General features: G+C 52.5%; 1 protein-coding gene across 1 annotated transcript; it reads right to left on the reverse strand.

Annotated features, from left to right (window-relative positions):
* Window positions 1–63: 63 nt before the first annotated feature.
* BRME1 (break repair meiotic recombinase recruitment factor 1) lies at window positions 64–23,827 on the reverse strand. The gene is given in 10 exon segments (XM_071088222.1): window positions 64–179; window positions 182–306; window positions 665–757; window positions 3,631–3,725; window positions 7,202–8,473; window positions 10,789–10,893; window positions 11,145–11,226; window positions 13,411–13,585; window positions 22,397–22,448; window positions 23,700–23,827. Coding segments are annotated over 9 exon segments (2,001 nt in total). The 5' UTR covers window positions 22,428–22,448; window positions 23,700–23,827; the 3' UTR covers window positions 64–156.
* Between the last annotated feature and the right edge of the window lie 72 nt (window positions 23,828–23,899).

Here is a 23,899-nt window from a genome sequence, read left to right on the forward strand (position 1 = left end):
GGACCTCGGGGCCTCCTTTGTGTTGTCCATGGAAGACCAACTTCTGGGCAACTGAAGGGAGGTTTGTAGGGTCCACTAGGACCCCCTGGAGCATCTTGGAGGAGGTCCGCAGGCATGGGGGCTGGGTGGCAAAGGAAACACAGACCTCAAAGTGGCCTACAGTTCCCTCCAGGGTGGTCCCCTCGAGGGACATTCCCAGGCCCCTTGGAAGGGTAACGCAGGGGGGCTTTGCCTCCCGGCTTTGTCTTCCGGTAGTTGAGGCGCTTGAAGGCTTCCAGGTCCCGGTGGGTGCCCATGATCAGCCGGCTGCGGGGGAAACACAAGCACACGTGTGGGGCTCAGTGGTCACCAGGTGACAGAGGGGGCCGTGCCTCACAGCCACACGGTCACCAATGACTCAGATGCACACACACGGCTCACACGCATGTGCATATAACCAGAAAGGGCCTGTTGCAGCACAGGCTGGGCCTGTTCCAGCCTTTCTTCAGAGCCTGTGTTCTGCAAAGGACTAGGGAGGGGGGCACGGTGAGGGCCCAGCAGCAGTGGGGTGCCTGACCCTCGATGCCCACCCAGGGGCTTCACACTTCAGTCCCTCCCTGCTCCTCTGAGTCCCCACCGGCCTCCCGCAGGCCCCATGCCCTGTGAGTCCGAGCCCAGCCCGTACTTCAGGTTAGAGAGCTCAACGATGAGGCCATGCACGATGTTGGTGGCGTCTTCCATCCTGGAGGCCTCAGAGGCCTGGATCCCCACGAAGGTCCTGGCGGGCAGGGAAGGAAATTGAGTGGCCCGACCTCACCGGACTACCAGAAGCTCTCCAGTGGGAGGGGCTTCCGCCGGGCTTTACGCCATCTCTTCCGGGTGTCCAGCCTGTCCTCCTCTGTTCACGACAGAACTCTGATGGCCAACCCAGCTGGCTCCACTGCCCAGCAGGCCCAGAACCCAACCACTTCTCCCCTACCCTCCCCCTGCCCTCTCGGGACGCTGCTGCCACCGCCTCCCCAGCTCCTGCCCCTGCGGTTTGCCCCCCACAGGTACCGGGGGCTGTGAACTTGGAAACCTGGCTCAGAGGCAAGCCCTCTCCTCCTGCAGCTGTGCACCACCTGCTTTCCCTGTGCCTTCCCCTCATCTCCCACTTCTCCCCTCCCGCTTGCTCTAGCCACACTAGACTCCTGGCCATTCCTGGAGCACCTCTCAGGATTCTGGAACATTCTTTCCCAAATGTCTCCTCCTGATGGTGGATGGTGGCTTCCCTGATCACCCCTTACATTTTAACCCCTTCTCCGCTGCCTTTTTTTCCCCAACACTCTGCCATCTGATGATCTAATCTGCTGTCTCTCATGTCCCCACACCCCGAATCCCCCACTAGCAGTCAACTCTGTGTTTTGTCCCACACTGTCTCCCCAGCACCCAGGGCAGTGCTAGAAAAGCCAGCCCTGCCAGGCGCGGTGACTCACGCCTGTAATCCCAGCACTTTGGGAGGCCGAGGTGGGCGGATCACAAGGTCAGGAGATGGAGACCATCCTGGCTAACAGGGTGAAACCCTGTCTGTACTAAAAATACAAAAAATTAGCTGAGCATGGTGGCGGGTGCCTGTAGTCCCAGCTACTCAGGAGGCTGAGGCAGGAGAATGGTATGAACCCAGGAGGCGGAGCTTGCAGTGAGCAGAGAGCCGAGATCCAGGCACTGCACTCCAGCCTGGGTGACAGAGTGAGACTCTGTCTCAAAAAAAAAGAAAAAAAAAAAAAAGAAGAAAAGCCGGCCCAGATGGCATTCATATCTATGTAAGATTTGGGAGGTCAAGGCGGGAGGATGGCTTGAACCCAGGAGTTCAAGACCAGCCTTGGCAATGTAGTGAGACCCCGTCTCTACAAATAATACAAAATTAGCCAGGCATGGTGGTGCATGCCTGTAGTCCCAGCTACTCAGGAGGATGAAGTGGGAGGGTCACTTGAGCCCGGGAGATGGAGGCTACAGTAAGCTATGATCCTGCACACCAGCCTGGGCAACAGAGCAAGACTCTTATCTAAAAAATATCCTGCCAGGCACGGTGGCTCATGCCTGTAATCCCACCACTTTGCGAGGCTGAGGCGGGTGGATCACTTGAGTCCAGGAGTTCGAGACCAGTCTGGGCAACGTGGCAAAATCCCGTCTCTAAAAAAAATATACAAAATTAGCTGGGTGTGGTGGTGGGTAACCATAGTCCCAGCTACTTAGGGGGCTGAAGTGGGAGAATCACGAAAGCCCAGGAGATCGAGGCTGCAGTGAGCTGAGGTTGCACCACTGCACTCCAGCCTGGGTGATGGGAGTGAGACCATGTCTCAAAAAAAAAAAAAAAAAAAAAAAAAAAATCACGGAAGATCCAAGGAGCCACAGAACCCCCCCCCTCACAGAACAGGTGCCACTCTCGGACATGGGCAGTACAGGGGGCCAGGCAGGTAAGTGGGGGCCACTCGCCCTAAACCCGTCCATGCCCCAGGCTTGGCAGCACCTCCAGGGCTATCACTATGGAAACTGCTGTCCTGCTGCTCCTGCCTTGGTCACCCTGAGGTGACTGGCAGCCCCTGGGCCTTAGCTTCTTGTGTGTGTCATTTAGCCTCAAGCCAGACCCCAGGCCCTCTGGGAGCTTCTAGACATCCAAGGCAGCGGGGAGGGGAGCTGCATTGGCCCTGGGACGTCAGAGATTTAGATGTGAACCCTCCTGGCTCTTCACTCAAACCACAGCAGGCCACTCTGATGAACTACCTCTGGTCCGCGTGCAGGTTGTGTGTGTGGATAGGGGAGGTGGCCAGTGGCACGGCAGGTACAAGTCACAGGGAGTGAGGGCAGGAGGCGGGGACAGAGCTGCCCTCTGCTAGGGGAGGAGAAGGAGGAGGAGGGTGTGGGGGCCATACACAGCCAGGAGCTGAGTCCCAAACCCTCCTCCACCCCCACCAGACAGAAACAGAAACTTGGCCATAAATAATTGATAAGCTGCCGCCTCTGCAGAGAGGCAGGTTCAAGTGCCAGGTAACATAGAGGGCAGCCGCCCAGCCCTGGCTTCGAGGAGGGCTGCGGGAGGGCACGGGAGGAGGGGACAGACTACAGGGACCACGGGCATGGTGCAGGGGAGAGGGTGCCCTCCCCACACACAGCAGCCTGGAGGACGGCTAACTGGTGGCCTGCGTGAGGGAGGAGGTGGTTCGCCTAGGGCAAGAGCCAAGTAGGGAGGGGAGAGGGTGAGGGCAGGTTAGACTCACTTGAGTGCCCGCCTGGTGCCAGAGCTAGGAACGGCTCCAAGATGGTCTCAGCCAACAGTTCTGAGCCCTGTCTGGGTCCCTTCCCCTTCCCAGGGACTCAGGAGGAAGCTTTGGCCCCTCTTCCCAGAGAGAAACAGCCCACAGAGCCGGGGGCACTGTCTCAGGGCTCCTAGGGAGACACTGGGTTGGGTGCCGATCACTGGTCACTGTCGCCCATTCTCTGCTTTCGGGGAGCAAGGGAACGTGTACAGTTTGAAAGACAGGGCTCAGCTCCCCTGATGGACTGCGGAAGTCGAGGCCCAGGGAGGGAGAACTGGGGTCCCCTCCATCTGTCACCCTCCTTGGTAAAATTGGTGAGGGTCCTGGAGCCACTTCTCACCCACCCCACACCTACCTCGGCTGGGCCTTGGCCACTGCAACAGGGTCTCCATTGGCACGTGGGCTGGGGCCCGGCCAGCAAGGGCCCGGCTTGTTCCCGGAAGGAAAGAACTGGAAAGAGAACACAAGGTGTGAGTGCCCGGGGCCCAAGTCGAGCAAGCTCTGCACAGGGGACCCAGAAGTCACGCTGATGCCTTTGGCTTCACTGTGGCCACAGTAGGTCACACTGGGGCCGGCTAGGACTCCTGCAGAGGCAGAGCAGTAATGGTGAGGAACTCCACGATGGGTAGACCCAGGGCTACCAGCCTGGGCTGCACCCATCCTTTCCCCTTGGAAAGAGAAAGGCCACAGCCAACCCTGGTGTCCGCTCCTAGGCCTGGGCCTCCCACAGGCTGATCTGGGCAGTGGGGGTGCCCCTGTGCCATGATCTTTGGCCCTGACACCGCTGCAGTCTCCTGCATGCCCCTCACTATCTTTATGGGTACGGAGAAAACACCAAGGGGTAGCAACTGCAGTGAAGTGGAGTCATCTACCTTGGCTGAATGAGCCACACACATCCTGTGAGGAAAGGAGTTTGCAAATTTAACACGAGGGGAAAACTCCCAGTGAATATAGGGGAAAGCCTGGTAACTCCAAGGCGCTTAAGCTTCTAAGCATCAATGGTGGTTTAATTTCCATGGAAAATGTCAAGCTCCATTATAAAGTGGTGACTTACAATGTCCCTCAGAAAAGAGGCAATGAGCCAGGCTGGGCACGCCTGTAATCCCAGCACTTTGGGAAGATGAGGTGGGAGGATCGTTTGAGGCCAAGTGTTCCAGACCAGCCTGGGCAACACGGCAAGACCCTGTCTCTACAAACAAACAAACAAACAAAAAAACCCCCAAAATTAGCCAGGCATGGTGGCACACACCTGTGGTCCAGCTACTCGGGAGGATGAGGCAGGAGAATCAACTGCTTGAGCCTGGGAGGTTGAGGCTGCAGTGAGCTGTGATTGTGCCACTGCACTCCAGTCTGGGCAACAGAGCAAGGCCCTGTCTCTAAAATTTAAATTAAACGACTCCATATGCGGATTGCAGAAGCTCTATCGGTCCAAGAGTGAGCACAGAGGAGCTATGAGAAAGTAACACCAAACCCTCCCATGACGAGACCTTGGTTTGAGGTTTGAAAGCTCTGTCTCTGCTGTGTCACCTCTGAGTCTCCTCCTCTAGCACAGTGCGTGACCATGGTGAGGTCAGGACGAGGTGCTGAGACGGCCCTCTCGATCCATCTTTGCTATTCCCCATGCCCCTGCCCATGCCGGGAGACATGGGCCTTGGCCTTCCTGCCAGGAGCCACCCGGAACCTTCCCACGGGAATATGTTCCTTGCCTGGGTCGCCTTGACTTGCTAGGGAACGCCTCGTGTCAAAACCAAACATGCCTAGGCCTTGGCAGTGCTGTCAGGGCGGTGCCTCCTCCCCTGGCAGGGGAAAGGCTGCTGGTGCTGGTCAGGTCTGACCAGCCAGCTGTCCGTCTGGGTCCCCCCGAGTCTGGATTTCAGGGTCTTTTTCCAAGCTCGCAGTTTGGCAGCCCATTTAGGAGGGTTAGGGGCTTCACCTGCTGGATGCCACTTAGGTGCACCTGGCCCCAAACACCTTAACCATTTCCCAGCCTTCTCTCCAAGCCACCACCCACGAGAACACAGACTGGAGGCAATGGAGGCGGCTCTTAAGTGAGGGATTTGCATTTTGCAAGGCATGAGGCTCTCATAAAATTTCAGCTGCGCCCAGCAACAGAACTCCTGCCTTTCCCACACGCTCGTGTTCAGCCTCTACCACTGAACTGCACTGTGACTCACCAATTTTTTTTTTTGTTTTGAGACAGGGTCTCCGGCACCCACGCTGGAGTGCAGTAGCGTAATCTCGGCTCACTGCAACCTCAACCTCCCGGGCTCAAGTGATTCTCCTGCCTCAGCCTCCCAAGTAGCTGGGATTGCAGCCATGCATCCCCATGCCTGGCTAATTTTCTTTTCTTTTTTTTTTTTTTTTTGAGACGGAGTCTCGCTCTGTCACCCAGGCTGGAGTGCGGTGGCCGGATCTCAGCTCACTGCAAGCTCCGCCTCCCGGGTTTACGCCATTCTCCTGCCTCAGCCTCCCGAGTAGCTGGGACTACAGTTTTTTTGTATTTCATTTTAGCCCGCCACCTCGCCTGGCTAGTTTTTTTGTATTTTTTAGTAGAGACGGGGTTTCACCATGTTAGCCAGGATGGTCTTGATCTCCTGACCTCGTGATCTGCCTGTCTCGGCCTCCCAAAGTGCTGGGATTACAGGCTTGAGCCACTGTGCCCGGCCAATTTTTTCTTTTTTGAGACAGAGTCTTGCTCTGTCACCCAGGCTAGAGTGCAGTGGTGTCATCTTGGCTCACTGCAACCTCCGACTCCCGGGTTCAAGCGATTCTTCTGCCTCAGCCTCCAGAGTAGCTGGGATTAGAGGCACATGCCACAACGCCCAGCTAATTTTTGTACTTTGGTAGAGATGGGGCTTCACCACGTTGGCCACGCTGGTCCTGAACTCCTGACGTCGGGTGATCCTCCTGCCTCGGTCTCCCAGTGCTGGGATTACAGGTGGGAGCCACTGTGCCTGGCCATGAATTTTTTTTTTTTTTTTTTTACATCTCGACACAGGGACAGCAAAGAAACAGAGGCTGACATTTGAAAGGCAAATTTGGCTCTGTGTTCCAGGATGCGGCAGCTGGGGCATGACCTGGGTGCCAGCCTGGCTTCCTCCCCTCCCGCCTGCCTCACCTCCAACAGGTGCATGAACTCTTCCAGAGTCTTCGCTGCTACACCCAGTGTGTGGACAGAGAACCGCCTGCCTCCCAGGGTGTGACTGTGACGCCCTCAGCCCAGGCTCAGGTGTGCCAACAGCTGGGGAGGTCACTCTTCTCCTGGGGGGCAGGGCTGAAGCAAGGCTGCCACCTGCCCAGACAGGAGAACGAATGCCAACAGCTGGCACCAGCTCTGGAGCCAGAGGAGGCCACATCTGGGCAGCCGGTGGGGCAGGCAGATCCCTGAAGGAGGCAAAGCCCTTACAAGTTCTGGCAGAAAAACAAAATGACTTATGTATGTTTGGGAAAGAATCATATCAGGACCCCCAGAGGACCCTAAGGAGATGGGCAAAGGCTCTTTTGCAGCTTGGGAGTGAAGCCCCCTCCCCAGGCCCAGCTTCTCTCCATCACCCCACTGTGTCCACCGCCCTCAATACATGCCCCGGGACCCCACAGCCAGGGTCAGGCACTGAATCAGAAGCTGCCAGGGGCTGGCACTCCTGGGGACTCCAGTTCAATGTGGGAGGCCCGGCTGAGAAAGCAGCTGTGTGTCACCATCCCTGGATATGTAGACAACCACCGAAAGGCAGGTCTATACTTTCTGGAAAACCACCGACTCCACATCCAATAGAGCTGCAACTCAGACTCCTAGAGTCGTTGGCTGTGTAAATGGTACGCCCTGAGCCCCAGCTCCCCCTCCACCGCTGTGCCACGTGAGGAGAGGGCTTGTGGAGGTTAGGTGCCTGCCCTGGGCAGGTATGTCTGTCACTCGGGGCAGCTCTTACCTGCTCAGGCGGGGCTTCGAAGTCAGAAGCGTCCAGGGCATCCTGTATCTGGCTGTCCAGCAGGAAGTCGAGTTCCACAGCTGAAGAGTCTGCCCAGGCGGCCTGGTCTGCAGAATGAGGCAGGTGGTCTTGCTGCCCTGCCAGGTCTGAGGTGGTGTCTATGCCCTGCTGGGCCCCAGGCTCCTGGAGAGGGCTGTCTGCTGCTTCTCTGTGTTCTGGCAGAACAGAAGCTTGCGGGGACACACGGAGCCCCTCAAGGTCTTGTTCGAGGTCCTGGCCACCTGACTCGGCTGCCTCTGGAGTAGGGCCTGGCTCCTGCTTTTGATCGACACATGGACCCGTGTCCATGGCTGCATGGTTGGAATCTCCAGCGCCCATCATGGACTCTCCACTCCCGGGTGCCAGAGCCAGGGAGGCTGTCGGGCCCACTGGGACATCGCCAGGGGGCTTGTCATCCTGCCCTGCCTCCCCCATTTCTCCTGCGGTTTCCCCAGTGAGTGGGGTGCAGCCTGGCAGGGCCCTCCTGTAGCCTCCATCAGCTGCTTTCCTCTTGGGAGAGGCAGGTGACATGGCGCTGGCCTGCCCATCGGGCCCAGCCACCTCCAGAGCCCTCTCTTCCAGCTCAGCAGGGTCATTGCTCAGGTCTGCAATGACAATCATCCCGAGGGAGGAGCATCCCAGGCTGCTATGAGTCCCTTCCCCTTCCCTGCCCATCCTGCTGGGGGTCTGCTGGGGGTCAGGAGAGCCCTGGGCCACAGACCCGGGTTCCAGGCACCAAGAGGCAGGGCCCAGTCCCAGAGCAGGGCCCAAGGTAGGAGCTGATGCTGGGGTACAGGGGATACTGTCTCCCTCCTCCTGGGGCCCTCCAGGCAGGCCAGCCCCTGCTGTCCTTTGGGCCCCTCCCTCCTTGAGGGCTCCTCTGTCTGGCTTCTCCCCTTCAGAATCACTGCTTGGTAGGTGTTCCTTTTGGCCACGATCACCTGGAACCCCATCTGTCTCAGGCCTGCTGTCTTCAGCCCCTTGTTCTGACAGGTGGTCTTGGCTGGCCCTCTGTGAGGAGGACAACCCCGTCCCCCTGTCTGGAGGGTCATCAGGCTGAGAATCTCCACTGCTGGGCACAGCCTGCACAGGGCTCTGGCTGCTCTGCTCAGGGTGGGCACTGTCTGCCTGCGTTGGGTCCCCCGGCTCCGTGGCCTCCTGGAAGGGGAGCCCCAGGGTCTCCACTAGCGGCTGGCATCCTGGACTCTGGGCGCTGGACTCTGGGAGGGTTTCCTGTGGACAGAAAAAGACTCAGCCCCGGGGCCTTTGATAACCAAGTTCTCCAAAGAGTTTTCTATTAGTTTGGTGTAAAAGTAATTGCGGGTTTTGTCATTACTTTTAATGGCAAACACTGGCCAGGCGCAGTGGCTCACGCCTGTAATCCCAACACTTCGGGAGGCCGAGGTGGGCGGATCACTTGAGGTCAGGAGTTCAAGATCAGCCTGGCCAAAATGGTGAAACCCCATCTCTACTAAACATACAAAAATTAGCTGGGCACGGCAGCCCACACCGGTAGTCCCAGGTACTCAGGAGGCTGAGGCAGGAGAATCGTTTGAACCCGGGAGGTGGAGGTTACAGTGAGCCAAGATAGGGCTGCACTCCAGCCTGGGTGACAGAGTGAGACTCTGTCTCACATACACAAAAAAATTAATGGCAAAAACCGCACTTACTTTTGCACCAATCTAATAGTTGTGACTGCCCTGTTCAAAGACTCAGATGTTGGCACTGGCCATCATGCATGGAAATAGGCATCAGTACCAGGGCCAGCGACTGGAGGGGGATCTGGAAGCACAGAAACCTCTCCTTCCATCAAGCTCTTCTCTCTGCCAGCACCAGACACTCAACAAGATCAGGGATATGAAAATCAAGGTGGCATTCAGACCACACCAATGTTAATTTCCTGTTTATTATTATTTTTAGACAGAGTTTCACTCTTGTTGCCCAGACTGGAGTGCAATGGCACAATCTCGGTTCACCGCAACCTCCACCTCCTGGGTTCAAGCGATTCTCCTGCCTCAGCCTCTCGAGTAGCTGGGATTACAGGCATGCGCCACCATGCCCGGCTAATTTTGTATACTTTAAGTAGAGACAGAGTTTCTCCATGTTGGTCAGGCTGGTCTCGAACTACTGACCTCAGGTGATCTGCCTGCCTCAGCCTCCCAAAGTGCTGGGATTACAGGCGTGAGCCACCGTGCCCAGCTGCTATTATTATTTTTATTATTTATTTTTCATAATTTTGAGACAAGGTCTCACTCTTTCATCCAGGCTGGAGTGCAGTGGTGTGATCACGGCTCACTGTAGCTTTGACCTTCCTAGGTTCGGGTGAGCCCCCCACCTCAGCCTCCCAAGTAGCTGGGACTATAGGTACACACCACACCTGGATAAATTTTGTGTTTTTTTATACAGATGGGGTTGTGCCATGTTGCCCAGGCTGGTCTAGAATGCCTGGGCTCAAGTGATCCTCCTGCCTCGGCCTCCCAAAGTGCTGGGATTACAGGTGGGAGCCACTGCACCTGGCCAAGTTTTAAAACAATTATTGTAGGCTGTATGCAGTGGCTCATGCCTATAATCCCAGCACTTTGAGAGGCCGAGGCAGGCGGATTGTTTGAAGTCAGGAGTTCGAGACCAGCCTGGCCAACAGGGTGAAACCCCCTGTCTAATAAAACTACAAAAATAAGCCGGGTGTGGTGGTGTGCACCTGTAGTCCCAGCTACTGGGGAGGGTGAGGCAGGAGAATCGCTTGAATCCAGGAGGCGGAGGCTGCAGTGAGCCGAGATCGCACCACTGCACTTCAGCCTGGGTGATAAGCAAGACTCCATCTCAAAAAGAAAAGAAAAAAAAAATTATTGTAGAGATAGAGTCTTCCTATGTTGCTCAGGCTGGTCAAGGGAAGTCTCCCAAAGTGTTGGGATCACAGGCACGAGCCACTGCACCTGGCCAATTGCCTAGTTTTGATGATGGACTACAGTTATGCACGGTGTTACCACTCGGGGAAGCTAGAACAGAGAACACCAGAACTTCACTCTGTACTGTTTTTTGTTTTTTAAAAAATTGTGGTAAGGCCAGGCGTGGTGGCTCACACCTGTAATCTCAGCACTTTGGGCGGCTGAGGCGGGCAGATCACCTGAGGTCAGGAGTTCAAGACCAGGCTGGCCAACACGGTGAAACCCCGTCTCTACTAAAAATACAAAAATTAACTGGGCGTGGTGGCAGGCGCCTGTTATCCCAGCTACTCAGGAGGCTGAGGCAGGAGAACTGCTTGAACCTGGTGGGGCGGAGGTTGCAGTGAGCCAAGACGGTGCCATTGCACTCTAGCCTGGGTGACAAGAGTAAAACTCCGTCTCAAGAAAAAAAAGGAAAAAAAAAAAAAAAAAGAATTGTTGCATACTCAACATATATCCATAGCACAATGTACTGAAAACGGCGGGTGGAAGAGAGGTGCAGGCCTCACCATTGCCAAAGAACTCCAGGGTGAAATGGGGCTGCCGAGGCTGGGCCAGGAGGCCGCACGTGCGCTGGGCTCAGCCTGGCTGATTTTAGAGCCTTACCAGGCTAAAGGCCCCACTCCTGAGGTTCTCATCCTTTGTCTCTCCTTTTCTTGCCACTGTCTTCCTGGATTTTGCAAACTGGGGAACAAACCTCCCAACTGAGTTCTGTAAACCAGATACAAGAACAAAGCAGCAATAAAGATAAGGGAGGAATGAGGTCTCAGGAAAAAAGCAAACCCAAACCTGCTCCTTTCTTGTAGCCTTGAGAGAACTCCACCCTTGCCCTTTGGGTATCTTCCCTCCAGCCCCTGTAGACCATGAGTGAGCAACTGGGGACAATGAAGGGAGACACAGAGCCGGAACTTTAAGGGAGGCAGCGGTGCTTCTACATCCACGAGGCCACAGGACAGGCTCACCTGGGAAGGAGGAAGGGGAGCTGGCTCCTTCTCTGGTTGACGGAGGAGCCAGCAGGGAGCTCCTGTTTCCTCATCTGGGGAGCTGTGTAGGAAAAGATAAAACTGAGGAAGATCTGCCCGGGTACTGTGGCTCACGCCTGTAATCCCAGCACTTTGGGCGACTGAGGTGGGCAGATCACTGAGGCCAGGCATTCGAGACCAACCTGGGGAACATAGTGAAACCCTATCTCTACTAAAAATACAAAAATTAGCCGGATGTGGTGGCATATGCCTGTAATCCCAGCTACTCGGGAGGCTGAGGCAGAATGGCTTGAATTTGGGAGGTGGTGGTTGCAGTGAGCCAAGATCGTGCTACTGCACCCCAGCCTAGGCAACAAAACAAGGCTCTGTGTCAAAACAAACAAACAAACAAACTGAGGGGGATCTGAAATCCTCCTAGGTTGTCACTCACATATTGAGACAAATGCAAAACAAAATCTAAGAGGAAACCAGTGCTAAGAGTCTCCTAGGCTGGGCACGGTGGCTCATGCCTTTAATCCCAGCACTGTGGGAGGCTGAGGTGGGTGAATGCCCAGGAGTTTGAGACCAGCCTGAGCAACATAGTGAGACCCTGTTTCCACAAAAAGTTTAAAAATTAGCTGGACAAGGTGATGTGTGCCTGTGGTCCCAGCTACTTGGGAGGCTGAGATGGGAGGATCATCTAAGCCAGGGGAGTTCAGGCTACAATGAGCTATGATCACATCACTATACTCCAGCCTGGGTGACAGAGCAAGACCCTGTCTCAAAAAAAAAAAAAAAAAAAAAAAAAAAGTCTGCTAGATGGAAGGCCCTGGAAAACCTGCTTTAAAAGAGTGGGATGGGGATGGAGAAGCAGTGACCTGAGAACATTTAACGGGCAAGGAGGGTGCAGAGTCCCACTTGGAGAATACACTGCCTCAACAGGTGACTTTGTCACACTTATAATGCCAGGAACTGCCTTCTGAACTGGGAATAGGGATATTCTCATTTGGACGGACACTCCAGCTCTCACAAGACACATTCTAGAGAAAGGAAATTGTAGATGCAAGAAACATAGTGTCTTTAAAAACTAGTGAAACTTAGGGTTATATTGAAATAAATAAGGGCCAGGCGCAGTGGTTCACACCTGTAATCCCAGCACTTTGGGAGGCTGAGGCAGGCAGATCACCTTAAGTCAGGAGCTCAAGACCAGCCTGGCCAACATGGTGAAACCCCATCTCTAGTAAAAATACAAAAATTAGCTGAGTGTGGTGGTGGGCGCCTTTTATCCCAGCTACTTGGGAGGCTGAGGCAGGAGAATCGCTTGAACCCAGGAGGTGGAGGTTGCAGTGAGCCAAGATTGTACCACTGCACTCCAGCCTAGGTGACAGAGCAAGACCCTATCTCAAATACATACACACATCCATAAGGATATAGATATCATTTTGTTTTGGCTAATTATTTTATTTCTTGTAGATATGGGGTCATCCTCATTATGTTACACAGACTCCTCTCAAACTCCTGGGTTCAAGCAATCCTCTTGCCTTGGCGTCCCAAAGTGCTGGGATTACAGGCATGAGCCACTGCGCCCAGCCCTGATTGCTTTTCTTTTTTATTGGTCATTAGCTCGCATAACAACAATTCCTTTGTTCCCTTCTTGATTAAGGAGGAGGAATGTGGAAGACGGATGGGTTTGACCAGCAGACAGAATATGAGTTATAGAATATAAGTTCTGTAACCTTGAAAAATTCAGCGTTATCTTTGTCCACAGTTAAAACTTCTTTTTTTATTTTTTAGATGGAGTCTCGCTCTGTTGCCCAGACTAGAGTGTAGAGTGGCATGATCTCTGCTCACTGCAACCTCTGCCTCCTGGGTTCAGTCGATTCTCTTGCCTCAGCCTCCCGAGTATCTGGGATTACAGGTGTGTCACCACACCTGGCTAATTTTTGTATTTTTAGTAGAGACAGGGTTTTGCAATGTTGGCCAGGCTGGTCTCAAACTCATGACCTCAAGTGATCCTCCCTGCTAGGCCTCCCAAAGTGCTGGGATTACAGGCATTAGCCACCATGCCTAGCCAAAACATCAACCCTTCTTACCAGCGAGGAAAGCTAGGAGAAGTAAGATCCGATGGCCCTGAGCTCTGGGAAGGAGTGGGTCACAGCACTGGATAGGTTGTGGATCTACTTCCCAAAGCATTGCTGTCTGCTGAGCTGCTGTGCTATGTGGACTGTCAGTGGGGAGACCTGCTGGAATGCTCACAGCCACCTACCTGCAGACCGCCTTTCCTGGTTCCTCCTCGTGCTGCTGTGTAGAGGGAACAGGTCCCAGTTTACTCTCTGGCTCCTCAGGGTGATGTAAACAGCCCAACACGGAACTCTGGGGGTCCCCATCAGAGTCTCCTAGCCTTGGGGTCTTTAGGGGTTTTGGAGGACAGAGTCCGTCTCCTGTTTTAGAGATAGAGGAAGATGAAGGGGTGGGGGATACAGCCACTGCCATGGCTGACAACTGAACACAGCAAGGCCACTGCTGTCTTGAAAGAAAGTAGGCTCGTTCCAAGGGCATGAAACCCCCGCTCTGATGCTCACCTGGTGAGCGAGAGATGGACTGGAACCCCTATCAAAGGTGGGACTTATGAGCTTATGTGGCCATGAGATTCAAAGGCTTTTTACCTATGGACTGGCCGGAGCTGAGGCTGAATCAGGAGGTGGCCTGGCCTGGCTCCAGATCACACAGAAGAACCTGGCCTGGCCGACTCTCTTTCTGGGGAAGTGGTAAGGAGTATGTAGTGGGTCCCAGCTCAAACAACTCTGCAGAGGGGTCATTCCTGTCTTCTCTACCAAACATCCCCTTTCATGAGCCTGACTTCTTCCCTTCTCAGCTTTTCTGCAAGTATCAATGTCCTGGGTCATCTCCCGTCTCCCCCACTACAACTAGGCTGCACGCGAGAAGGGGCTGAATCCATCTCACTTTCTGCGGGGTCCCAAGTGCCTGTAAGAGCATCCTGTACACTGTTGGTGCTCAATAAATACTTAGGAGATGATTGGATAAATGCACACCACCAAGTGCAGACAAGACTAAATTATGTACTACTCTAGTGTGCTGAGACATCTGTGAAATAGCCATCCTGGGAAAACTGGGACTCACAGTCAGTGGGTGCTGAAGAGGTGATGCTTTGGCCACGTCCTGGGCCCTTGCATTTCTGCACTAACTTCCCCATCACTGAAAGCAATTGCGATGTGTCTTCTTCCGGCATTTAAGAGGCTAAAGATGCTTACTGACATCTTTGTATACATAGCACGGTGGCTCATGCCTATAATCCCAGCACTTTGGGAGGCTGAGGCAAGTGGATCACCTAAGGTCAGGAGTTCAAGACCAGCCTGGCCAACAAGGCAAAACCCCATCTCTACTGAAAATACAAAAATTAGCCAGGCATGGTGGCACCCACCTATAGTCCCAGCTACTTGGGAGGCTGAGGCAGGAGAATCACTTGAACCCGGGAGGCAGAAGTTGCAGTGAGCTGAGATTGCACTACTGCACTCCAGCCTGGGTGACAGAGTGAGACTGTCTCAAAAAAAAATTAGTATGTATTATATATTATATATAAGAATACATATGGATTCATATTTAACATACACATACATATAAAATATATTATGTTTACATATTACATATTTATAACTATAAATATATATTAAATTATATATTTCTAATATATCAATATATTATAACGTTATGTACTTACATATTTATATATGATGTATATTATATATTTATTAAATATATACAGTATATATTATATATCCCACTATATTGCCAGGTTGTTCCATGTGATCTAAAGCCAGGCCACGGCCGGGCGCGGTGGCTCAAGCCTGTAATCCCAGCACTTTGGGAGGCCGAGGCGGGCGGATCACAAGGTCAGGAGATCGAGACCACAGTGAAACCCCGTCTCTACTAAAAATACAAAAAATTAGCCGGGTGCAGTGGCGGGCGCCTGTAGTCCCAGCTACTCAGGAGGCTGAGGCAGGAGAATGGCGGGAACCCGGGAGGCGGAGCTTGCAGTGAGCCGAGATCGCGCCACTGCACTCCAGCCTGGGCAACAGCGTGAGACTCCGTCTCAAAAAAAAAAAAAAAAAAAAAAAAAAAAAAAATTAAATTAAATTAAAAGGAAAGATGTAAGAATTGACACCCAAGGGCCCCAAGTTCCCAGAGAGGTGTAAACATTGAGGCACGGCCGGGCGCGGTGGCTCAAGCCTGTAATCCCAGCACTTTGGGAGGCCGAGACGGGCGGATCACGAGGTCAGGAGATCGAGACCATCCTGGCTAACACGGTGAAACCCCGTCTCTATTAAGAAATACAAAAAACTAGCCGGGCGAGGTGGCGGGCGCCTGTAGTCCCAGCTACTCGGGAGGCTGAGGCCGGAGAATGGCGTAAACCCGGGAGGCGGGGCTTGCAGTGAGCTGAGATCCGGCCACTGCACTCCAGCCTGGGTGACAGAGCGAGACTCCGTCTCAAAAAAAAAAAAAAAAAAAAAAAAAAAAAAAAAAAAACATTGAGGCACACGGAGGCCAAGGAACCAAGGCTGGCACCCCATCCAATTCCAGAACCAGCACACTTAAGAATACTTGAACATTTACTGAATGCCTACTATGTAGTAGATTTCTACCAAGGCACAGACAACAAAAAGACAAACCAACAGCCAGGTGTGGTGGTGCAGGCCTGCAGTCCCAGCTACTCAGGAGGCTGAGGGGGTAGGATTGCTTGAGTCCAGGATCTCACTTGGGTAACACAGTGAGATCCCACCTCTAAAAACATTTAAAAATTAGCTGAGGGTGGTGGCATGCACCTGTAGTCTCAGCTACTCAGGAGGCTGAGGCAGGAGGATTGCTTGAGCCCTGGAGGTTGAGGCTGCAGCGAGCCATGATTGTGCCACTGGATTCTGGCCTCAGCAACAGAGATAGATCCTGTCTCTAAAAAAAAAAACTGAAGAAGGCCGGGCGCGGTGGCTCAAGCCTGTAATCCCAGCACTTTGGGAGGCCGAGACGGGCGGATCACGAGGTCAGGAGATCGAGAACATCCTGGCTAACACGGTGAAACCCCGTCTCTACTAAAAATACAAAAAACTAGCCGGGCGAGGTGGCGGGCGCCTGTAGTCCCAGCTACTCCGGAGGCTGAGGCAGGAGAATGGCGCAAACCCGGAAGGCGGAGCTTGCAGTGAGCTGAGATCCGGCCACTGCACTCCAGCCCGGGCTACAGAGCAAGACTCCGTCTCAAAAAAAAAAAAACAAAAAAAAAAACTGAAGAATAACACTATCTAGGGCTGGGCGCGGGGGCTCACACCTGTAATCCCAGCACTTTGGGAGGCTGAGGTGGGTGGATCACCTGAGGTTGGGAGTTCAAGACCAGTCTGACCAACATGGAGAATCCCCATCTCTACTAAAAATACAAAATAAGCCAGGCATGGTGGCTCATGCCTGTAATCTCAGCTACTTGGGAGGCTGAGGCAGGAGAATCACTTGAACCCGCAAGGCGGAGGTTGTGATGAGCCGGTATCACGTCACTGTACTCTAGCCTGGGCAACAAGAGTAAAACTCCGCCTCAAAAAAAAAAAAAAAACACTATCCAAACCCCAGGTGGACTCTTTCCAACCTCAGCTCTGCACTACACACTCACACACCCTGAAGTAAACCTACTGAATGAGTCTCTCTTTCCTCGATGCCAATTGCTAGGGTCTGCCTCAGTCCTCACTCAGCTGTTTGCCCTCCACTAAAACACAGTGATCTTCCTGTAATTGCTTCTAATTCTTCTTCTTCTATTTTTTATTTTTTGAGATGGACTCTTGCTCTGTTGACCAGGCTGGAGTGCAGTGGCACAATCTCAGCTCACTGCAACCTCCATCTCCTGGGTTCAAGCAATTCTTCTGCCTCACTCTCCTGATTGGCTGGGACTACAGGCACAAGCCACCATGCCTGGTTAATTTTTTTATATTTTCAGTAGAAACAGGTTTTCACCATGTTGGCCACGTTGGTTTCGAACTCCTGATCTCAACTGATCTGCCTGCCTTGGCCTCCCAAAGTGCTAGGATTGCAGGTGTAAGCCATGGCGCACAGCCAATTGCTTGTAATTCTGTCAGTTATGGTTTGGGAGTGCCCATTTAGAACTTTATCCCACTGCTGTGTATTTGCTTAGCGCTCCCTGGGAGAAGCATTTTCCTTTGTCCCCTGACTAGAGCTGGAGGATCTCCAGGGCAGGAACTGAGTGCGCTGCACCCTTTGATCTCCTCCTCGCCCTCCCCCGCCCCCTCTGGTGCCCACCTCAAAGGATGCAGCACCACAAGTAAGGCTCCGATGGACATTGCTTATAGAAACACATTCCTAACCATCCAGGCACGGTGGCTCACGCCTGTGATCTCACCACTTTGAGAGAGTGAGGTGGACGGATTGCTTGAGGTCAGGAGTTCGAGACCAGCCTGGCCAACATGGCGAAATCCTGTTTCTACTACAAATACAAAAAATTAGCCAGGCGTGGTGGTGGGCACCTGTAGTCCCAGATAATCAGGAGGCTGAGGCAGGAGAATCACTTGAACTCGGGAGGCAGAGGATGCAGTGAGCCAAGACTGTATAACTGCACTCCAGCCTGGGTGACAGAGCAAGGCTCTGTCTCAAAAGAAACACGAACTTGTGGTCTGCCAGAAAAGACAAAATATAGCTGCTTTGTTTATTTGGTTTCTTGAGATTCTCAAACACTTGCTCACTTGGCTGATCGAATGGCCATTTGTACCGAATAAAAAGCAAAAAAATATCAATGGCATTGAAGAGTCTTCTCTTTCCTTCCGGCGATCTGTCCACATGGGACTAATTTAAGAAAAAATAAGGCAGAACCTTGTGTTCAACACCAAAGACTGAAGACATTGGGAGGGAAAAGGCCTCTCTCCACCCTTCCAGTATACAGAGAAAGGGCTGTCCAGGGCCAGCCCTGAGGTCCACTGAGCTGGGGAGTCTACCGCCAACAGAGGCCCCAAGTGACCTGCTGTGGGTGGGCCTGGCTGTCCCCAGCTTCCCCCTCCAAGGTCAGAGAAATTCTGATGCCTCCAAGCAGCCTGTTGCTCATCTCTGCACAAAACATGTTCAATCTGCTGATCATTTCCTCTTCTGTCCATATCTTGGGGGAAAAACATGAACACCATTCCCTAAATTCATCAGCCACTAAATTAGAAAGTCATTTCAAAATTGTGAAGAAATTCAACTTACATTAGAAAATGATAGGCAAATGGAACTCTACTACATCATATTTGGAGTTTGTCTTTCTGACTTGGTTTGTTCCTTTTTTTTTTTTTTTAAGACAGAGTCTCACTCTGTCGCCCAGGCTGGAGTGTAGTGGCGCAATCTCAGCTCTCCCAGGCTCAAGCAAGTCTCGTGCCTCAGCCTCCCAAGTAGCTGGGATTACAGATACATGCCACCATGCCCGGCTAATTTTTGTATTTTTAGTACAGATGGGGTTTCACTATGTTGACCAGGTTGATCTTGAACCCTAACCTCAAATGATCCACCTGCCTTGGCCTCGCAAAGTGCTCAGATTACAGGCAGGAGCCATCGTGCCCAACAATCTTTCTTTTTTTCTTTTTTTTTTTTAAGAGACAGGGTTTTGTTCTGTGTCCCAGGCTAGAGTGCAGGCGCAGTCACAGCTCACTGCAGCCTGGAACTCCTCAGCTCAAGCCATCCTCCTGCCTCAATCTCCTAAATAGCCAGAACTACAGGTGTGTGCCACCACACCTTGTTAATTAAAAAAAAATATTTTTTGAGACTGGATAACATTACGTTGCTCAGGCTGGTCATTAACTCCTGGTCTCAGGCAATCCTTTTACCTCGGCCTCCCAAGTAGCCTGGAGTACAGGTGCACGCCACCATGCCTGGCTATTTTGGGGTGTTTTTCTTTTCAAATGATGAAATTGTATAGGTATACTGACAAGTAAACATGGTCATGATCTACTGCAAAGTGAAAAATGGAGGTTGCAGATCAGTAAGTGTGATGATCTATTTTCCAATAAAAGCACTTTATTTGGGCCAGGCATGGTGGCTCATGCCTGTAATCTTTGGGAGGCCAAGGCAGGCGGATAACATGAAGTCAGGAGTTCGAGTGCAGCCTAGCCAACATGGTGAAACCCCGTCTCTACTAAAAATACAAAAATTAGCCAGGCATGGTGGTGGGTGCCTGTAATCCCAGATACTCAGGAGGCTGAGGCATGAGGATCACTTGAACCCAGGAGGCAGAGGTTGCAGTGAACCAAAATCATGCCACTGCACTCCAGCCTGGGTGACAGAATGAGACTCTGTCTCAAAAAAAAAAAAAAAAAAAAAAAAAAAAAAACTCAACACTGTATCTGTATATATACAGAAAATGTCTGACCAGGCATGGTGGCTCACACCTGTAATTCTGAGCACTTTGGGAGGCCAAGGCAGGTGGACTGCTGGAGCCCAGAAGTTCAAGACCAGCCTGGGCAACATAGTGAGGCCTCGTCTCTTCCAAAAAATACAAAAATTAGCCAGGCATGGTGGCACACACCTGTAGTCCCAGCTATTTGGGAAGCTGAGGTGGAAGGATCAGCTGAGCCTAGGGAGGTCGAGGCTACAGTGAGCTCTGATTGCGCCACTGCTCTCTAGCCTGGGCGACAGAGCAAGACTCTGTCTTGAAAAAAAGGAAAAAAAAAAAACAGCTGGGTATGGTGGCTTACCCCAGTAAGCCCAGCACTTTGGCTGAGGCGGGCAGATCATGTGAGGCCAGGAGTTTGAGACCAGCCTGGGCAACGTGGCGAAACCCCATCTCTACTACAAATACAAAAATTATCCGGGCGTGCTGGCAGACACCTGTAATCCCAGCTACTTGGGAGGCTGAGGCAGGAGAATCGGCTGAACTTGGGAGGCGGAGGATGCAGTGAGCCGAGATTGCGCCACTGTACTCCAGTCTGGGCAACAAGAGCGAAACTCCGTTTCAAAGGAAAAAAAAAAGTCTAGAAGTAGTGTACTGAGGTTAGAGTCCTGCCCTGTTTTTCATGCTGTTCTATAGTTGATCATTGTCCTATGGCTGAGCTAGATGTCAACATTAGGGAAAGCTTGGGGAAGGGTAGCCAGAACTCTCTGAATTATTTTTGCAACTTTTCTGTAAGTCCCAGATTACTTCAAAATAAAAGTTTTTTTAAAAAGTCTGGAAGAGCCAGGCGTGGTGGCTCACGCCTGCAACCCCAGCACTTTGGGAGGCCAAGGCGGGCGGATCATGAGGTCAGGAGATCGAGACTATCCTGGCTAACACGGTGAAACCCTGTCTCTACTAAAATTACAAAAAAGTTACCCTGGCGTGGTGGCGGGCACCTGTAGTCCCAGCTACTCGGGAGACTGAGGCAGGAGAATGGCGTGAACCCGGGAGGAGGAGCTTGCCATGAGCCAAGATCGCATCACTGCACTCCAGCCTGGGTGACAGAGCAAGACTCCGTATCAAAAATAAATAAATAAATAAATAAATAAAATAAAAATAAAAAAAACGAAAGTCTGGAAGAAGAATTGTTAACAGCAGTCTACATTTGTGTACTGCCTTAGGTCAGTTCTGGGTGCTTTACAGATACTAACCCACATGTGAGCTCTAAGGGCAGGATTCTCCACCTTGGAGGACATTTGGGATTGGATCATTCTCTGTGGTTGGAGGGCATCCTATGCATGGTAGGATATTTGAGCAGCATCCCTGGCCTCCACCCACTAGATGTCAGTATCATTTCCCCAGTTATGAAAACCAAAAGAAGTCTCTAGGCCAGGCACAGTGGCTCACACCTGCAATCCCAGCACTTTGGAAGGCTGAGGCAGGCAGATCGCCCGAGGTCAGGAGTTTGAGACCAGCCTGGCCAACATTGTGAAACCCTATCTCTCTAAAAATACAAAAATTAGGCAGGTGTGGTGGTGTACATCTGTAGTCCCAGCTACTCAGGAGGCTGAGGCTGCAGAATCACTTGAACCCGGGAGGTGGAGGCTGCAGTAAGCCAAGATCTCGCCACTGCACTCCAGCCTGGACAAGAGTCAGACTTGGTCTCCAAAACAAAAAAGTCTCCAAACATTGCCAACTATCCCTTGGGGGTCAAAATCCCTTCCTGTCACCTAGTTGATAAACACTGCTCTAAAGGAAAGGGTGGTGACTTTTATTATCCCCAATTTACAAAAGGGGAAACTGAGGCACAGAGGAACTCATCCACCACCACACAGTGAGCAGAACTGGGATGAACCCAGGTTTTGGGCCCCAGAGTAAAACACTCAGCCACATGCCAAGTAGCCTTGTAGTACATCAAGCATTATTCCAGGGGTCATCTCTAGTACTGGTTCCGCAGGGAGGCTGTCCCGCTGCCCTGAAGCCTGGGGAGGCCTCCTCTAAGCTGTGGGACCCCACCAGAGGCTTGCAGAAGCTCCAGAAAACTTTCACTTTTACTTTTCCTGTATGCCCTCTCCATTATTTCTATTTTTCTTTCTTTCCTTCTTTTTTGAGACAGGGCCTCACTCTTATCAGTCAGGAGTGCAGTGGTGCGATCTTGACTCTCTGCAACCTCCACCTCCCAGTTCGAGCGATCTTCCTGCCTCAGCCTCCTGAATAGCTGGGACTACAGATGCCTGCCACCACCACAACCAGCTAATTTCCTTACTTTACATTGTAGAGACAGGATCTCGCTATGTTGCCCAGGCTGGTCTCGAACTCCTGGACTCAAGCGATCTGCCCATCTCGGCCTCCCAAAGTGCTGGAATTACAGGTGTGAGCCACCACACTCGGCCTTCTATTTGAATTAAATCCTTTTCTTCTTTTCTTCTTCTTCTTTTTTTTTTTTTGAGACAGAGTCTTGCTCTGTTGCCCAGGCTGGAGTGCACTGGCACCATCTCAGCTCACTGCAACATCGGACTCCCAGGTTCAAGTGATTCTCCTGCCTCAGCCTCCCGAGTAGGTGGGACTACAGGCACGTGCCACAACACCTGGCTGATTTTTGTATTATCAGTAGAGATGGGGTTTCACCATGTTGGTCAGGCTGGTCTCAAACTCCTGACCTTGTGATCTGCCCGCTTGGCCTCCCAAAGTGCTGGGATTACAGGCACGAGCCACTGCACCTGGCCAATCCTTATTTTCTTTTAAGGAGGTTGGGACGGTCATGTTAGCCAAATCTGCAATACACAAGCCCACATTCTTCCCACGAGCAGAAGTAGAAATCAAGAAGTGTTCATTTGAATGAACATACCTGAGGTCCGCAGCTTCTTCCTCTTTGTCATTTTATCTTCCCCTTGAGAAATCTGAAAACAAGCAAAATCTCTCATCATTATAAGCAGTCCCTGTCTCTGTTTATATCCAGTGGCTTTGGCTGAGAGCAGAGGTTACCCCCGCCTCCACCTCGGCTCATGTGGCTGCCCCAGGGGTCAGATGGCTCCCATTGGGACACAGCGTGGGACAAAGAGTCACAGCTACTTTGGACCATGGCCAGGTAGGAATTCAAACCTCCTCCAAACTAAAGATCTTATGCCCAGGACCTGAAAGACAAATGGGACCTCGGGGGTCCTTATGGGAAGCCCCGGGGACCTACACTCTGGTCCCTGGGATGAAACAGCCTGTGTGAACCCTCCCTCCCGACTAGGGTATCTGGGGGCCCTTCCAAGGACACTTGAGGACTCTCCAGGGACCTCTGGGGCCTTTGGAGACCAGCCCGGCCAATATGGTGAAACCCCCTCTCTACTAAAAATACAAAAATTAGGCTGGGCGCGGTGGCTCACGCCTGTAATCTCAGCACTTTAGGAGGCTGAGGTGGGCGGATCACTTGAGGTCAGGAGTTCCAGACCAGCCTGACCAATACGGTGAAACCCCGTCCGTCTCTACTAAAAGTACAAAAATTAGCTGGGCGTGGTGGCACACACCTGTAATCCCAGCTACTCGGATGGCTGAGACAGTAGAATTCCTTGAACCCAGGAGGCGGAGCTTGCAGTGAGCCGAGATCGCTCCACTACACTCCAGCCTGGGCGACAGAGCAAGACTCCGTCTCAAAAAAAAAAAAAAAAAAAAAAAAAAAAAAAAAATTAGCCAGGCATGGTGGCACACACCCGTAATCCCAGCTACTCAGGAGGTTGTGGCACGAGGATCGCTTGAACCCAGGAGGCAGAGGTTGCAGTGAGCCAAGATTGTGCCATTTTAAAGGGGACAGCTGCATCCTTGGAGGGGCAAGAGCTGCCACAGGCCGGTTTCTCCCAGCCTTGGGGGCCAGGCAAGCCAAAACGGACCTGGGCCGCAGAAGTCGCTGAGGACCCTCTGTCCTTATCAGAAACGAACTCTGCCTGGATCCGTTGGGAATAAGTCGGTTGAATTATCAGCGTTTACTCTTTTTGGAAAAAATAAATGGCCAAATTGGCCCTCACAGAAGCCTGGAGGCCTCGAGTCGGGAGCTGAAGGATGGAAAGGCCTGAGGGTGGGCGCTGTGGACCCCGCTCCCGGTGACAAGCCCCACACTAACACTACGTCGACCACCGAAAAGTGAGAACTCCACAGTGAGTCCTCACAGTGAGTCCTTCCGCCCACGTGAAGCCGGAGCCTATCGGTGACTGAGGGACGCTGTGAACCTCACACAGGTCGCCGCCCCTCCCACCTGCGCTCGCTCTGCCTCTTTCCCGCGCCTCGCGAGGCCCCGCCCCGCGCATGCGCGACGCAAGCACCGCCCACGCAGCCCGCGACTGTGAGCACAACCCTGCGAAGCGCATGC

The sequence above is a fragment of the Macaca nemestrina genome, chromosome 20, assembly GCF_043159975.1.
Source record: "Macaca nemestrina isolate mMacNem1 chromosome 20, mMacNem.hap1, whole genome shotgun sequence".
Lineage (NCBI taxonomy): Eukaryota > Metazoa > Chordata > Mammalia > Primates > Cercopithecidae > Macaca > Macaca nemestrina.